Raw genomic sequence first — 18,098 nt, 5'->3', positions numbered from 1 at the left:
TGCAGCAAAATTGACTTCTATAACCAGATTGCCATAGGCGAATCTGATATACTTTCCACACAGACCTATATCCCAGAATATCAAGGTTATTTGAGTCCACACTCAGATAATGTGTGATTTTCTACCTTGATATTCTGAGATACAGTATATAGCTGTGTGGAAGTGCCCTAAAAGCCATGAGTAGTAGCCTGTGCCAGGTTACTGCGTTTTGCCACTTGGAGCCAAGGGTCAATGCTGCCAGTGTTAGGGAAATGAGAAAACACAACGTATTTCAAAGAAGCGATAGCATTTACTGATGCATTGGTATGTTTGATCAAGCTTCCTTGCTCTGGCAAGTGAACAAGAAGAAACATGTTTTTCAGTTTGTGCTCTTGTCTCTGGTGGATTATCACAGAAGAAATCAGAGAATTAGAAAAATATAATCAATCTTTGTTTCTCTTTTCTGAAAGGATTCCTTAATCATGCTACATGGCAACATTTGCAAGATCTTTCATAGATGCATTTAAAAGTTTAGGGCTGACGATGTTTCAGCTGCTTGAAGAACTTTTGTTAAAATTCAAGACATTTTACAAGTTGATCTTATTCCTACATTATGCACAGAGCTGCAGTCATGCCTTGTAAACTTTACTGTGCAGTTTTATTAGAGACTTGTTGGTCTGAATATGTGTGTTCCTTGGAGATAATGCCAATGGACAGGCAGGGCAATGCCTCTCAGCCACTCTCTCCTTTGCCCAAAATTGCTGCCTTGACACTGACATCATCTACTCAGGACACAGAGCCAGTTGGCAAGACCACTGGCATTTCAGTAGCCCATCATAATTCATCAGCTCTCTCATTACCTGAGGTGGGTCACCTGGTAGCCCCCGTTTTCCCAACAATACAGGTTGGGTAGCAATCGGCAATCTCTACCCCAGAGGAGGCAACTGATACCAGAGCCTCCATATGCATCCTACTGCAGGATGAGGAGGAAGAGAAGGCTGCAGGGATGCATCTGGGGAAATTATGGTCCACGTTATGTTTTGAACTGGATTATACAAGTCTACACTGCCATATAATCCAGTTCAAAGCAGATAATATGGATTTTATATGGCAGTGTAGAAGGGGCCTAAGGCCCCTTTTACGCTGCTATATAATCCAGATTATCAAAGCAGATAATCCACATTATCTGCTTTGAAGTGGAGTCTCCATTTCCATATAATCCAATTCAAAGCAGATAATATGGATTTTATATGGCAGTGTAGAAGGGGCATAAGAGAAAATTTAAAAGTACAAGGTAAAACAAAATGGAGCCATTAAACATGTCACAAAAAAAAATAATATTTCTCATGAAAGCATGTATGGTCTCTCACACCTGGTTCTCAAAAAGCCTGGTTAAAGGTAGCCCATCATAATTCATCAGTTTTTATACACCAACAAAGATACATGGGTCTCTGTGTTTTTAATCATCTAGTTCAATGTCTGGGATATAGACTTCCAGTCGTTTTTTGTTTTTCCATAGCCAACTTCTCATTAATCATTGTGTCTCTCTCTCCATATAATATAGCAGAAATTCATCTTTTCAGATTACACCAAAGAGACACAGAAACTGGCAAAGTAAATTAGGTAATTAGAAAGTGTTAGAACTATAAGAGGTTCTAATCCAAAATCTTCCATATTGCATCTGGTTTGGACTTGCAGCAACGGAAATCCCTGTCATAGATGTATGTCCTAAGTTGTTTTTCGTTGTCCAGATCGTTGTCTATGGTGAGCTCACACAGAAGGGTACACACTCTGCTCAAATAAACAGCATGTTGAAAAGCAAACCAACAAGTACATCTTTCTCTATCTAACCTGGCCCTTGTTTAATGAGGCTCTTAGATGTCTGGGGATACTGGGAGTTATAATCCAAAAAAGGCAATTTTTTCCAGGGTTTGCTAGGAACATGGTGAAGGCCAGTAGACCCATTAAGAGGCAAGAAAGTTGTGCCTGATCTGTCATTATTCAGCACAGACGTTTTCCTGGAGCTACAACAGCTGGCTGATAAATAAATAGATCAGTTTGAATGCACACTTAGGATTCCAGATGATTTCATTATAATTATTTTCTCTCAGACATGTTATCTAATGTATTGTAAACAACACAAACCAGTATGCATTAAGTGGCAGCTGGAAAGAAAACAGAACAACAAATTGTCCGCCATGCAAACAGATACGGATGTATCCACAAAATAATAGCTTCTTAATGGGGCAGTGAATCATTGCAACAGGTCAATATTGCCTTTGGGAGAAGATGGATAGGTCATAAATTCACTTAGCCATTCAAATGATTTTCTTAACACATGCCAATAAATGCTCCCTCAAACCTCTTGACACAATTTTACATGCATCTGTTTTCAGATACTGATTAAACAAGGTCTGAATTACAGAGAAAAGGTACCTATGACTACTGAAGATATATCCCATTCTTTGTTTTTTTAAAGAAATGTAATAATTCTCCAAGTAACATGGTGAAGCTATTATTGGAATGAGAATAAGGCAAATATTTTATGAGCCAGAGTAGAATTACAGTTGGCCATCCATGGAGATTTGATTATGTGAGAGAGAACACTTCTCCGGGAATATCTAAGTCCTTCAGTTCAACTCCATGGTCAACTTTTGGTAGAATTTGACTAGATATCATTAATCTCTAAAGAAGACGAAGACAGCTACGCAACACCACACATGTGATAAGATACAGCTGCTGTGTTCTTAAACATTAGTCTCTAGAAAAGGATTAGAGGCAAGGAGTGGTAAAGCAATCAAAGCTCAATCCAGAAAGGGCAGACACAGCTCCATCTCGACAGCTGAAAGGTAAATCAGAACTGACGACATTCCAAAATGTTGCAGTCAGATTGCTGATCCATCAAGGGACACAACTAAGTATCTCTTGAATACCAACAGCCTACCAGACTGTTTCTGGGCACCGTTCAAATGCTGTCCGTGATCTTAGAATCCTATAAAGATTTGGAACTCAGGTGTTTCAAAGATTGGACCCACCCATCCTAGACTGTACAAGTCGAAGCACCTCTTTGTTCCACAAAATCTTCTTGTTGCAATCAGCTGTGCTTTGCAGCTCACCACAGAGTAACAAACTCCAAAGAGTGTGGTTAGAAGCCCCTTCTACAATGCCATATAAAATCCATGTTATCTACTTTGAACTGGATTATATGGCAGTGCAGCCTCAGATGCTAGTTCAAAGCAGATGATGTGCATTATCTGCTTTGATAATTTAGATTATACGGTAGTGTAAAAGGGACCAGAGTAGCTGGGTTAGTGAACAAGAATATTGTTCCTTATATAGTTTCCAGAGACAAGGTCCATTCTACACTGATATATAATCCACATTATCGGCTTTGAACTGGATTATATGAGTATACAGTGTAATATAATCCCATTCAAAGCAGAGAAACTGGATTTTATATGGCAGTGTAGAAGGGGCCTGAGGCTGACTTTAACACTTTAAGACTTTGTGCTATTGTGCCACAGTTTGGCTCAGAGAGATAAGGAACTCGCCCAGGGGAGCTATGATGCCAGGCAGGTTTCTTCTCTGTTGGCCTTTTGTTGGAAGCCAAAGCCATTTTCATTTGGACATTTCAGGTGAATTGCTGCTGGAGGAGGCGTTCTATTGATAAATGTAAAAAACATTGCAAAAAAAAAAACATGTCATTAACACCATGAAAACCCAACAAGAAGAAAATTTAAATGTAAACACCATGAGCCCCCAATGGTGCAGTGGATAAACCCTTGTGCTAGCAGGACTGCTGACTTGAAGGTTGGGTTGCTGACCTGAAGGTTGCTGGTTCGAATCCAACCTGGGGAGAGTGTGGATCTCTCTCTATCAGCTCAGGTTCCCCATGCGGGGACATGAGAGAAGCCTCCCACAAGGATGGTAAAAACATCAAAACATCCGGGCGTCCCCTGGGCAATGTTCTTGCAGATGGCCAATTCTCTCACATCAGAAGTGACCTGCAGTTTCTCAAGTCACTCCTGACACGAAAAAAAAATTAACAGCATTTTTTCTGGAAAGTGTACTATATCCATGAGAATAATGGTTTTGCATACCTGCATCTGACAAAATATGTCCTCTCTAAGAATTTGCTAGCTCCTCCAGAGTGACTCTATTGTAACTTTCAGCAGACATTGTTTATTTCAATAGGATTTGATGATTCTCTGTTTCCATGGTATATTCAGGAAAGTATCCTCCATGGATATGGGGACCATATGGTAATGAACATTTAATAATTACATCTCCAAGAATGCTGTGGCTCATGCTTCTCCATGGAGCCTAGGCTGATACATGTCATTCCATCCTCACTGGGAAGGCTTGAGAGAATAAGCAGTAAAAGTTGACAAAGTGTAACAAACTACTAATTGATGGATAGCTTAATTAAAAAATGGAAGATGTACTGTGGTGACTCTAATTAAATAGAAACAAATAATTGCAGTCAAATATGAAGAACAGACAGTGTGACATATTTGGAACTAAGCATAATTACACATCAGACATGGCCAGTTTGTCATTGTTGACAAAATCAACTTCAGGACTTTTATCTCAGCTGCAGTTACAATGTATTGCTGTCCATTACTTCAGCAGGCTGCAGTTCACAAGCGTAATGGCGAGATAAAGTAGTCAGTCTTATAGGTAGAATTCCTAGATTTCCAGGCCTGGTTCCTCTCTTCAGGACAAGGAGGAAGAATTTCAGAGTGAGAGCACTGCCTTGAAAAGTATGTATATATGCATTTTCCACACTTAACATTTTGATAATAGAATTGTAGTTGGAAGAGACCACACGGGCTGTTGAGTCCAACCCCCTGCCATGCAGGAAAAGCACAATCAAAGCACGTCCGACAGATGTCTAGCCCACATTTTACTAGTATGTTTGCAAGAAAATTATTGGGGACTTTATCAAAAGCCTTACTGACATTTTGTGCATGAATGGCATACTTTGTTCACCTATGGACTTCATCCCACAAGGCGGGGGAGAGAGGAGGGAACCTTTTTACCGCATTCTTCCCCTGTTCTTCCCCTATCTTCACCTGACTCCTGAAGACAGGTTTCCATGCACTGCAGAAATGGAGCCCCATGAAGTCCCACTGGAAGTGTACTTACATCTCCCATTGAGGAAGACATAGTTTTTAAAGGGAATTTTCAGGGACGTTTCTTCCTAATTTACTGCCCTATGACCCGATTGTGAGGCCATGTTTAAGAAAACACTAACAGTTTGGGAAAATGCTTCTGCAGAGAGGAAGTTACTTTTCAAGGATAAAAGTACATCAGGACAGAACTAGTTAGCTAATACTCCCTAAGTTTCCCAGCTGTTTGGAGCTATGTTTGCAACAGAAGAAATAGATAAGCCTGGCCCGCGGATACTATGCCCAGGGTGAGAGACATAGTTGTGCCATTGTTTAAGGTATTAAGTGTGCCTTCCTGTCTGTTAGAATTATAAAAAGCCAATGGAAATAAAAAGCCAAAGTTAAGACGCTTATGATGTAATCAATTTTAGACCAATGGGATAAAAGATCTCTGTACACCAATTACATGCTTGTAATTTTCTGTAACAGTGATAAAAAGCCCTTGCAACCAACTTGGGTTGTAGCAACCCAATGATTGCATTGTAAATGTGTTTTGCTGTCTTGCTTTGGCCACGTAATAACCAGTTTTTTTTCAGTTTGAAGATCCAACTCTCACAGTGTCCTTCCTCTCCTCTGGAAGGGGGCTCCTGCTTTTCAACTTTGAATTAAACTAGCATTTTTTTTTGCATCTTTGCCCCTTCACTGTGGGGCTCAGTTCCTGAAGCACATGAAAATGGAGCCCTAAACCCATGAGATGAAGTCCTAAGGTTGATGCTTTATCATGTCTTTCAGTCTGCCAATCTACTTACAGGTGCCAAGTCTACTTGTTCCTTACCTTTTTATGCCGAAAAAGACTAAGGGCCTTTCACACTACACAATAAGAGCACTATGTTTCTATTTTAACTGCCATGTCAACATTCTGTGGAATCTTGGGATTTGCAGTTTAAGAATGGCCATTTCAAATTTTCAGCCAGAGAGCACAAATGCCCAGTCAAACTACCAACCTCAGAAGTTCATAGGATGCAGCCATAGCAAAGCATTATCACTATGTAATGTGGAAGGGCTTAAACCATTGCTCTTTTAGAAAATTGAAGTATCTCGCTCTTTTTATACATCTACTTTAGGTGGAAAGGGAGGCACAATCTGCAGGTCAATTGTTTGCAATATACCTTGACAGCCAGTTCAAGATTAGAGAAGACCTGTGTTCCATGCAGTCATGCTGGCCACATGACCTTGGAGGTGTCTATGGACAACGCCAGCTCTTCAGCTTAGAAATGGAGATGAGCACCAATCCCCAGAATCAGTCACAACTGGACTTAACATCAGGGGAAACCTTTACTTACCTACTTGTTAAAGAATATATGGATAGATTTTCATACTGGGGTAACAGTGAAGGTTAGCACTAGGACCTTTTGATGGGGAATTTCAGTGCCCATTCTTCTTCTCATCAAGGAGTCCTTACTAGTAGCAAATAATGCATTTAGGATTCACAGCTGGCGGGATGCTTTACATCTCTTCCATCCTGCTCCATATTTGTGAGGTACATCTATTACACATGTCTAGAACTGTGTGGTGGCGGTTACCATGATGGTGAGATAGCTCAATGTGATCTGCAAGAATTTAACATAAAAAGATGATTATCTGGAATATATTTGTTGAGGGAAAATAAGATAATACATAACTTGTATAACATGAATATTTCCTCAGGACAGGATTGTTCCTCTATTTAAAATGTCCCAATCAAACCTTTATGGTCACTACTATGCAGTACCAAATTGATAGCTACAGCCTTTTCTCAGTTGACTTGGTGTAAAATCATTCTGGATGAGTTCCTCTCATCAACGTTTTGGGTAAATGAAAAGATTGGAAAACATTGTAGTGAGTTGAACAAAACCTAATATGAAAGACAAAATTCGTGCAGTTGCATTGTACCTAGTTGTTGGCTTGCCATCTTGATTAGATCAGTCACCATAATTTTTCCAAAGTATCTCTTTCTGATGAAACTTGAAGATATGACCCTCAAAAAGTCACTATATTTGCTTTAATGGGTTTTAATGTTTCCTCAGAGGAGGAGAATTTAAGGTTTTGGACAAAGATGAAATATCAGCTTATAGTTTGAAAGAGAAAATGAACTGAATGTTGTCAAGCAGTTAAAGATGAACTACAAATTAATCAACAGATAAATTCTTTCTTTCTTTGGGTATTGGATCAGAGCTTACAAACATGTTCTTTTCTGTGCAGTGAACTTGTCAACCAACCCTCTTGCCCAGGGGTTGTTGAATCTGTAATTCAAACAAGAATATTTCCCAAATTTTGTTGCATAACAATCTGATGCATGTTGAGACTGTGTGGTAGAGTATTTGCATCCTTTTGTGTTTTGCTTCTTTCTTTGTAAACAAAGGGAATATTTCAAACATTAAATCTTCAACTCTTTCTCATTCATAGGAAACTATCCTATCATTCCTCATTGCTCTGTAGACTTGTAAGGGCATCACAATATTCTTAAATTATCTGTACTTAGTTGTAGAAGTAGTCTGCAGGGAAGAAATAGTTAATGTACTGAAAGCTGAAAAACTGCAGTAGACTAATACAGGAAGCAATCCTCCCACACATCTTTCCTTATCAAAATGTTTTTACACAGCATGACTTCTTGCTATTGTATTAAAAAAAATCATCTACATCATCTAAATGCTCAGGAAGGCCCAGGAAACTGATTTGTAAATGCTCATCCCTTACAGTTCTTCATCCAACTGGATTTCATTTCTGCTTTTATTTTATGACACATTTTAGTGATCTACCAAAATATTAGACAGTCTGATGGTAAACAATAAAGAAGAATATTATTCCTTGCAATGCTTCTTCCCCACATATAAAGTCTATGCTTAGAGACATTTCTACAATTTGGCACAGCTCAATATTTTCAACATAATTGATGCCAACTTATAGAACCATAGAATCATAGAGTTGGAAGAGACCACATGGGCCATCTAGTCCAACTCCCTGCCTTACAGGAAAAGCGCTACCAAAGTCTCCCCGACAGATGGCTTCTGGTTGACTAATACAATTTGTTCATGTGTTTGGAATAACTTAATAGCCAGTTCCTACAAAAGAACAAATCAATTCAAGTATTGCAAAAGGAGCTCGTGTTGTACCTGCAAATACACTTAAAAGAAAAGCAATAATATACAGGAAACAGCCAGCTTCTGTTTTCCTCCAAGGAACAGCAAACATGTTGATGGTAATAAGTGATATTAATTTGTATTTAACTAAAAGGATCACTGCTTGGAAACAAAAGACTCTTCACTATTACAATCCCCATGGCAAAAGATAACAGAGGTAAACATTATTCTTGTTGGAAATAGTATCACTATTATGATATTTCTGTTCTTTGGGAAATACCCAGGAAAACAAAGAATAATTTGCTGCTGCTTTTTGCAATGACCAACCAAAAACCTCTGTTCATTTCATATCCAAAACTGTATTGATTTTTTTAATTCATACCCTGTGAAGTCTCCAGTGCTTTGGTCAGAAAGAGCAACTATTTCTGGATATATATATATATATATATATATAGCAAACAGCAATTCTTTAAAAGAACATTGGATCTGCAAAACAGTTATAAGCTCTTTTATAATGGTCACAGAAGCATGTTTATTTCCTTGTCTATCCCAACCTATAAAATTCCATTCCACTGTATTTATTGTTTGAAATTTCTAAGAATTCAAAATTGGTACACATAAACATCACTTTTTTGGATTACAATTCTCAGAATCTCCCAACTCACAGTTACAATGCTGGCCAAGGCATTCTGGGGGTTTTACATACCAAAAAGTCACATTTCTAAGCTCTCACTTGAATTACACTCATATCTTGTAATCCGTTCCTAATCAACCTCCTCGAAAAAAACGGGTAGACAACTACTAATAGAATTTCATTGAAATAAGGTAGATTTCAAAGAACACATATCACATTGATTTAGGTAAATGTTTGGCCATTTTGTGTTCTGTTCTCATCACCTTACTTGAATCCCGGTGACAAAGAGTTGAGGGAAAGAACTTTTTTGAATATGAGCTCATTTAAAGGAAAGAAACAGACCAGGGTCCCCAAATCTATACTCCTCCCTGACATACTGAGTTACAGCAAAGCTGCAGAAATATTGAGTTTAAAAGATACAATGGTCTCCATGTGGAATAGCAGAAGTAAAGCTGGGGTTTTTATTTTTCATGCAAATATTATTTTGTTCAAAATTGAAAAGCACAGCAGTATATGTGTGCTTTAGTTTTAGAAACTCCAGCTGAGCAACAGGGATGACAATGGAGCCAGACGGCAGGAACCAGCCAACCAGAAAGGGCAGCTCTCCGTCTATAAAACCCAGACTCAAACATAGATAGAATTCACACAGCCAGGGGAATCAGCTGCATTCAGATTTAGCACCTGTTACCGGCACCAGTAAAGAGATTATTTGGCTTAAATTTGGGATTTAATTGATATATGTTTTAGTTTAATTTACTGTTTAGGTAAAATCTATGATGGCTTATAGGATGCCTGGCTTTGTTTTGTTTTTGATTTACTAATGTAAATATAATAGGTTCTGACAAAATTTATTATAACAGTATCTGTTTGGAGAGGAAGCAAGAGCTGTTCTGAGCTAGCAAGGAAGTGAAAGGATAGGAGAAGAGGGGTCATAGCATTTTAGAAGTAGTTACCTCCACCCCAGAAGGCAAGATTAGAATAGAGAGAGAATAACCAAAATATATTGTGACCATTGCATGTTTGCAAAAGCCTTTTCAGCTTTTCAGGAAAACTGAAGGTTGGGAAGGGGGTATTGGAGAGGAAGGGATTTTGAAGTTATCTTAATGTTAGCTGACTCCGACTCTCCACAGAATAAGAAAGAAATAATAGGACAAAATATTTGGGGATGAAATGGTTCAGTATTTGTGGGAAGCATTCAGGCTTCTTGTGATCCAGTCAGAAGGGAGCAAACAATCTGATCAGAAATAATTTTGAAAGAGGACAGGAGACTCTCATCTATCACTCACAACAGATTGTAGGATTTGCCTCGGTAATAACCCCCAATTATTTTTGCATCTTTGTCAATGGAGAAGAATAGCACTTATTTCAACAGCTTCACGGACAGCTCTTTGCTGGATAACACTGATCCACAGAATGAGGCTACCAACCAAACTGCCCTCTACACCCGAGATGAAGAACTTGCCAAGGCTGAGATTGGGGTTCTGGCTGCTATCCTGGCAGTGACTTTGGTGGGAAATCTGGGGGTCCTTCTGACCATGTACCATCTGAGGAAGAAGATGAGCCGCATGCACCTTTTTATCCTGCACCTGGCCCTGACTGACCTGGTCGTAGCCCTCTTCCAGGTATTTCCCCAGATGATTTGGGAAGTGACCTATCGCTTCCAGGGGCCTGACCCTCTTTGCAAGCTTGTCAAGTACCTGCAGGTGTTGAGTATGTTTGCCTCCACCTATATGCTCATTGCCATGACACTGGACCGCTACATGGCAGTCTGCCACCCGCTGCGCACCCTCCAGCAGACCAGCTGCCAGGCTTACCTGATGATCGGATCCACTTGGTTGCTCAGCTGCTTGCTCAGTTTGCCACAGATCTTCATCTTCTCGGTGAGAGAGGTGCGTCAGGGTTCTGGTGTGTTAGACTGTTGGGCTGAATTTAGGTACCCCTGGGGATCCAAGGCGTATGTCACATGGATGACTTTGTGTGTCTTTGTGTTGCCAGTGGCCATCCTCACCCTTTGCTATGGCCTAATTTGCCACAAGATCTGCAAAAATCTTCGAGGAAAAACTAAGAGTGGTGGTTCTTGCAGGGCAACGACTTCCATTTCCTATACAGGTCAGAAGGGAGCAGAGTGCCATGGTGGTTCTCGAGTAAGCAGTGTTCGTACCATCTCTCGTGCCAAAATCCGTACAGTGAAGATGACCTTTGTCATTGTGATGGCCTATGTGGCCTGCTGGGCACCTTTCTTCAGTGTGCAGATGTGGTCGGTGTGGGACAAGGATGCACCAAATGATGGTGAGTAGAAGACATGGAGAGACAGTTCAAGGGGTTCATCCTGTTTCCTAGATGGATTTTTTTTTACCACAATCGTACCATAAGTGCATATTTTTCTTCCAACCCAGGAAAAAAAAGAGAAAGAACAATCCCACATACATGAACAAAATCATGAAAGAAAACAGTTTTGTGCAACACACAAGTATTCACACACTTATGTGACCCTCTGCCTCTCACATACAGATGCCTATTTCACACATACAAAGTAGTAGATGCACCCCAAGCCTGTTTTACTTACATACTTTCTTTCATTGGCATCAGATAAGAGAAGGGATAGTAGAAGGGAAGTAGAAGTAGAAGGGCAATTCATACCTATATCTTTTTATCTTTTTATCATCACAGTAAACAGCAATGCCTAGGCTGGCTGTCACAAAATGTAATATTCTACTAGTGATTGCATTGCTCTGCATCCCCGTCTAGCTCTCCTTATGGCAAAACAGAAACTGATATATGGAGAGATCTGGAGAGTTATTGATTTTTTCAATGCCTTAATAGTGATTTGCTTTAGAAATTGCAATACCTCATGTAAAATTGGTTATAGGATCCAAAAGTGCAGACATTGTGGTTTTGAAATAATAAATCAAATGCTATAGAAAAAATATTTATTGTAACTAGATCAATTAGATAAACTGAATGAAATGTGAATCGATATGCTATTGTTTACCATTATACTTGAATATACTTTCATAGTGTCAATGTGTCTTTTTAGTGCTTTACATTACCTTGAACTTAGTTATTCTCAAGGTGATTATCTAAAGAGGATTCTTTGGATAGATGCTTGATTTAAAAAAAGAACTTTAGAAGGAGGCTAAAATGAAGAGTTAGCACCTTGGAGAGAATTTGATCCTGAACCTGAACATTTTACGATGAAATCGAAACAGCCTTTGTAATAGAAGTAGATTTCAGGATGTTGTAATGCTTAGAAAATATCTGGGAACATGCCACTCATGCTACCCTACATGGACCAAACCCCCAACCTTTCCAAACTACCACTAAGATTGTAAAAATGCTTTCTACATTAATAGAACAAATTTGTTTACGTATGTTTGAAGTGAGATTCCTTTTCTCAGGTAAACATATTTAGGAATGAGGTCTTCAAACATAGTAGAAATTAAGAAGGATGAGTATTCACTCTTGAAGACATTAATATGCTATTATTTTTTATCTTCATGTTTTTGCTCAAAAACTCCCCAGCATCTGCCTTTCCAAGCAATATTCTGGAGCACTGTTGTTCAAATTTGTTTGGATGAAGCACTGGAAAAACACACAGGTTCTTGTAATCTCATTTAACTGAAAACATGGCTGTTTGAGCTGTAGAGATGCTTGCTTCCTATTCTCCTTAAGGAAAGATATCTCAGATCAAGATATGATGAGAAATATCCTTCCTTATATTTTTCATATTTCTGATTTCAGGGATTTTTCCTTGCCCCAAAATTGATTTTTGACATTTTTATTGGAGGAGAGAGATTAGAATCACCCCGTCCCAATAGTTATGTTATATAAAAAGCATTATTTGTCTGCAAATTATTTGTCCCCAAATGAGGAAAATATTTGGAAAATGTGCAAAAGTCCAAGTTTTGCCCACAGAAAGGAAAAACAGAAGCAAATTATGTCTCTCAGGGAATAAATTTGAACATCTCCCCTCAAAATAATTGTCACTTCTTAAATATCTTCCTAAAGCAATTCATTGTCACAAAGTCTTGAGTTTTGCCCTAACTTTAGAGAAGCTTTAAAAGAGTTACACAAGATGCTGAAACCCATCTCTCAAACAGGCTCAGCATCTTAAAGAGTTCATCCTGTTCTCCAAAATGGGTTCATTATCCCAACTTGGGCTCCATTTGCAGCCCGTGACCACAAGTTTGGTAGTCTACCATTAGTTTACAGAATGAGAATATATGCTGTTGATACCATGTAGTCCATGGTTATTTCATATACAGTGTTCCCTCACTACTTTGCAGTTCACTTTTCGTGAATTCGCTGTTTTGCGGTTTTTAATAAACTCTAAAAGACTATTATAAATCATAAAAAATACAATTTACAACCTAAGGAAGGAAGGAAGAAGCCAAAGGGAGAGAAAAGGAGCCCAAGTGGCAACGGGAGGAGAAGGAGATGATTTATCAACACACGACTGGTTGATAAAGATTTAAAATAGTGTATAACTACTAAAATAATGTATAAATATTAAAATAAATATAGCGTGCCTACTTTGCGGATTTTCACTTATTGTGGGTGGTCCTGGAACCTAACCCCAGTGATAAGTGAGGGAACACTGTATTCCAATGCAGGGAACTTTTCATGTTAGGGAGGGAGGAAAGGCATCAAAATTATATGTTGAGAATAAGCACACATGAGCCTATATCATCTATCAACAAGCCGCAACTGGCCAATCCATATGTAGCCACATGCATGAGCTTCAGGGCAGATAAGTGTGATTGCTACCTGGAAAAGCTTGGTACACATCTTTATTGACATGGGTCCTGCATTGTTGTTTTTTCTCCTCTTTATTTCAGAGTCCAGCAATGTAACTTTTACCATCACCATGTTGCTGGCCAGCCTCAGCAGCTGCTGTAACCCTTGGATTTACATGTTCTTCAGTGGACATCTGTTTCACGATGTCTTCCACTTTTTTGCATGCTGTGGAAGCCTTCACTCCAATTTCAAGCGGCAGTTCTCCAATGGAAGTCTCTGCAGCCGAAAGACCACCATCTTGACGCACAGCCCCCAAAGTACCCCAGCTGCTGCTGCTGCTGCTGGGCTTGAAATGCAGCTGGGGAGCTTGAAGGATTTCTACCAGCCTTATGAGGAAACTGTGAGTGATTCGGGGATACTCTAAACTATAGCGGTGGACTGAGGCATTGCCTTTGGATGATAATTATTCTCCATCTCTAGCTTACAAATGTGGAGGAACAGGAAGGCTACAATTTGTGCTGGATTGAAGAAAATCTTCATTCACGATTGTTATAGAGTTTGGAAAATTGCGTTTTAAAAAGAATAATTACATACCATTCTCAGGCAACAAAATGTAGTTAGTTAACATTGTAGTTGCATTTTTAGCAAAAGCTGTTTCCGTTTGTGTTATTCAGAAATGACTGTCAACATGGACTGCTAGCTTGCACTACACAATGCTGCACTACAAGCTGCTGCTACCGAGTACATGATGTATCTCTATATAACAAAGCTACATCCCTGTAACTGTAAAAGTAACTAAAACAGTTAATTTCACACTGCAAAACAAATATATCCTTTGTTACCTTATAGTAATTGGAATATAGATTAGTTATCCCTCAGATGTATCAAAAGAAAAAGAAAAACAACTGGTTCAAGTAACTCTTAGTTAGTTCCAAGGACTGGTTTTGTACAAATCTGCTTGTTTCAGTCAAAAGAGAATAGTAACACTCATTTTCTACTTACTGGTATCTGTTTTGAAATTGTATCATTTGGGCTTTACAAAGAGTGTACGTGAACACAAGGAAGATGATAAAAGTAGGCAGCATTGCTATTTGACTTCAGGCACAGTCTCTGAATCAGTCTCTTTTATAAGATTCTGCCCCATTGAATTAAGGGTCCATCCAATCCCATACCATATCTTAACCATTCCCTATACTTAAGAATCATGTCTCCTGGTTGCTAGAAACAGGAATGAGACACCTGCTTGCTACCCTGTGAGCCTCCCATGGCTAGGATGCCATTCTAGCTGGTTGGTGACAGTCCCAGCTGGTAATTGCCACATCTACTATTTCTCCCTCAGAACTAAGAAAAAAAGCAGCATGATGCAATTTCTTCCCACAAATCTGGTATATATAATGTCTTTGAGTATTGCATGTTTATTAAATTAATAATCCTTGAGAAACTTTTATTTCTTTGAATCAGTCTAATCCTTTTTAGAGCTTCCAAGTAATTGGTCATCATTTTCTGTGGCAGTGAGTGAATTGTATAGTTTAATTATGTATTACGCAGAAAAATGCTTATATCTTTTTGTCTTTAGACTATTTGCAATAGTCATCGATTCCATCTAAATTTTAGTGTTATGAGAGAGGGCAAATAATATAAGATAAAACTAAAATAAAATTCCCTGAGCAATGCCAGACCAGAAGCTAATCAGTGGCAATGGCAGATGGTGCACCTCCACCAATCACTGTGCAGATTGTAACCTGCACCAACTTACACTAATCAGCACTTGAGGTGGCAAAAGTCTATTGCTTGAATAGCTGTCAAACTTCTATAAATGTCTTTGTGTGCATTTATTGCCTTGATGTCTGATTTGAGAGTGTAGATTTTTTTCACACCTACTTTGGCCAAAGTGAATAAATGTCTGATACTTGCCTGCAATCCACCTGTGTCTCATTTGATATTTGGAGGCTAGGTATGCTGAGACTCTGCAACTGCCATTTTTGCAGAGCTGAAATCACACACATCACAGGACACAGGGTTTTATTTGCAAGGTTAGTTCAGAGGGATTTTCAGCTTTTGAGGCTGAAAAAAATGTGATGTGCCCAAGCTCACTCAGTGGGTTTCCATGGTTGAGTGGGAATTCAAATTCTAGTATCCAGAATCCTAGCCCAACACAAAACACTACTCTGTATACAAGTTTATGATTCCTGATCTGAAAATCAAAAATTTTCCAAAATCTGAAATTATCCACGTGGGTGGCTGAGATATTGACACCTTTACTTTTTGATTATTTAATGTATACAAACTTAGTTTCATGCACAAGATTGTTTAAAATATATACGTTCAGGGTATGTGTATAAAGTGTATATGAAACATAAATAAATTTCCTGTTCAGACTTTGATCCCATGTCTAAGATATCTTATTATATACATATGTGCAAATACAGGTATTACAAAATTTGAAAAATCCAAAATTTTAAATGCATCTCTGGTTCCAAACATTTCAAATAAAGCATACTCAACCAGAGCTTTAATCCAAACCACTATGCTTTGCTGACCCAGATTCACCTTAGGACCATAACTCACTTGAAGACAAACAACAGCAGCAGCAGCAGCATATCTGGATAATAGAGAGATAGCCACTGCCTGCTTTAAGGAATGTTCTCACATCAATATCATTAAACAGCCTTGCATTTTAGTTCTGAATAGATGAAATAGTCTCATAGGCTTCAATCTTACTTTTGCTCAGCATAGCATAAATATCCACATACACACCTATGCTACACTAAGCCATATACCCTCCCTGCAACCTGAAGTCTTCTCAAATGGCCATTCTGTGCCTCATAGCAAGCAGGAAATTCTGAGAAGTGTCTGGCCACATCCCCTTAGTTGAAATGATTACAATAGTACTGAGATCATGGAGGATTCTGATATATGCAAGAGAAAATCATATGTGCAGATATCTCTAACATGTGAATTCATGGTTCAACCTACATTTTGACATTGGTCTCCAATGCACATTGGAAACTTCCTTTAAATCCAGTGAAAACCTAGAATGGCTTCTCCTCCCCACTCACATGAAAACCACCAACCTCCACAGAGCACTAGCTCCCAGAATTCCCCAGTCAGTATGCCAATTTTTTTCCATTTCAAACCACAAGGTAATTTCTGTTATTCATATGCCAGGACACATCCTTGGGGGAAAGAGTTTATGATTTTCCTGTTTCATCCAATTTCCCTTGTAAGGCAATTCTAATGAAGACATTTGCAAACTCTGTTAATCAGCGACAGGAGCAATATCCCTGTTAATTTCTTATTGCAACCTCTTTTTGCATTTATTGTGCTTTTCTATATTGATTTCTTATCTGACTTCCATCAATGTACAACATAAAAATTCTAATTATCTGAACTTTGACTATATCCACATCTCAGTATTTTATACCCATATAATATTCAAAATATAGCTCAAAGTCTATACAATTCTATGCAATCTGCATTGCTCATTTAAATGACATGCTTTGGAATGCCCTCGAATCCATCTTTCCAATGTATTTAGAAGATAAGGAATTTAACAACCTTTGTTTTATAGAACAGAAGGCGATTCTAAGTCCAAATCCTCACAAATGCTCTGACCCCTCTGGGTCTTGGTACATTATCATAACATTTTCAATTGCAGAGCAATTTTATTTGAACGCATGTGAGATTGTGCAGAAAGAAATCTTATTACCTGTCTGGTGAGACAGAGAGAGCTGTGACTTCCAGGTCTGCTATCTCGGAGCAAAGAACATAAATTAAGCATTACTTCCAAAGTAATTTCTGGATTTCAGATAAGCCGAAGGAAGTAGACAAATAGAGGAGACTAGATTGGAAAGTAGAGACAGGCACTGAGAGGTCACAGGCAGATGAGACCAATAAAACTCAGTGCAGACATAGTATCAACTCTGGACAGATGGTTCCGAGGTCTATCAAAATGCTGCTGTACAATGAAAATATTTACACTACACAGTGACATTGCCTTTATCAAAGTTGGAAACCACTATAACCATCAGGGCACCCTCCCATGGTATTCTGGGATTTGTAGTTTGGTGAGGTACTTAGGATTCTATGCTAGGAAGTTTTAGTTCATTCTTGTGAGTGATTGCAGTAGAACAACAAATTTTCTCAGATTTCTATGGCATGGAGTTTTGGATGTTAAAATGTGTACTTATGTATAATGTAGATGCATTCTTAGGAGGCTTATAGTACTGTTAGAAGCTCCCTTGTCACAAAGGGAAATGCTCACAATTGCACAACTTTTCAAGTAGCTGTGCAGTTTCACAGACAATTCCAGACACTGATAAAGATCACCCTTGCTGATTAAGCATATTCTGATATCCTCTATCTGTTTTGCAAAAGATGTAAGCATGGGGGTAGAACAGCTATAGCTAAGGGACCATACTCATGGCTTGAATATGATAGGGACAGGCAAGAGGCCACTATAGAAATGTAATCCAATAATATGAACTATAAAACAGTAATTAAACCAAAATATAATCC

At 38.7% G+C, this 18,098-nt stretch overlaps 1 protein-coding gene across 1 annotated transcript; it reads left to right on the top strand.

Moving 5' to 3' along the window:
- Positions 1–8,811: 8,811 nt before the first annotated feature.
- On the top strand, positions 8,812–15,964 carry avpr1b (arginine vasopressin receptor 1B). The gene is made up of 2 exons (XM_003224008.3): positions 8,812–11,132; positions 13,682–15,964. Exons 1-2 carry the CDS (start codon positions 10,187–10,189, stop codon positions 14,002–14,004), a joined length of 1,269 nt encoding a protein of 422 aa, XP_003224056.2. The 5' UTR covers positions 8,812–10,186; the 3' UTR covers positions 14,005–15,964.
- The last annotated feature ends 2,134 nt before the right edge of the window (positions 15,965–18,098 follow it).

This window comes from Anolis carolinensis, chromosome 4 (assembly GCF_035594765.1).
Source record: "Anolis carolinensis isolate JA03-04 chromosome 4, rAnoCar3.1.pri, whole genome shotgun sequence".
Lineage (NCBI taxonomy): Eukaryota > Metazoa > Chordata > Lepidosauria > Squamata > Dactyloidae > Anolis > Anolis carolinensis.
Note: the sequence above shows the minus strand (reverse complement) of the source record. Positions and strands in the feature narration are given on the sequence as shown.

Bases quoted from the DNA above. Each gene is read 5' to 3' on its own strand.
- avpr1b (XM_003224008.3), top strand. From the start codon at position 10,187: ATGGAGAAGAATAGCACTTATTTCAACAGCTTCACGGACAGCTCTTTG. The intron at 11,133-13,681 runs GTGAGTAGAAGA...TCTTTATTTCAG, and splicing joins CAAGGATGCACCAAATGATG to AGTCCAGCAATGTAACTTTT.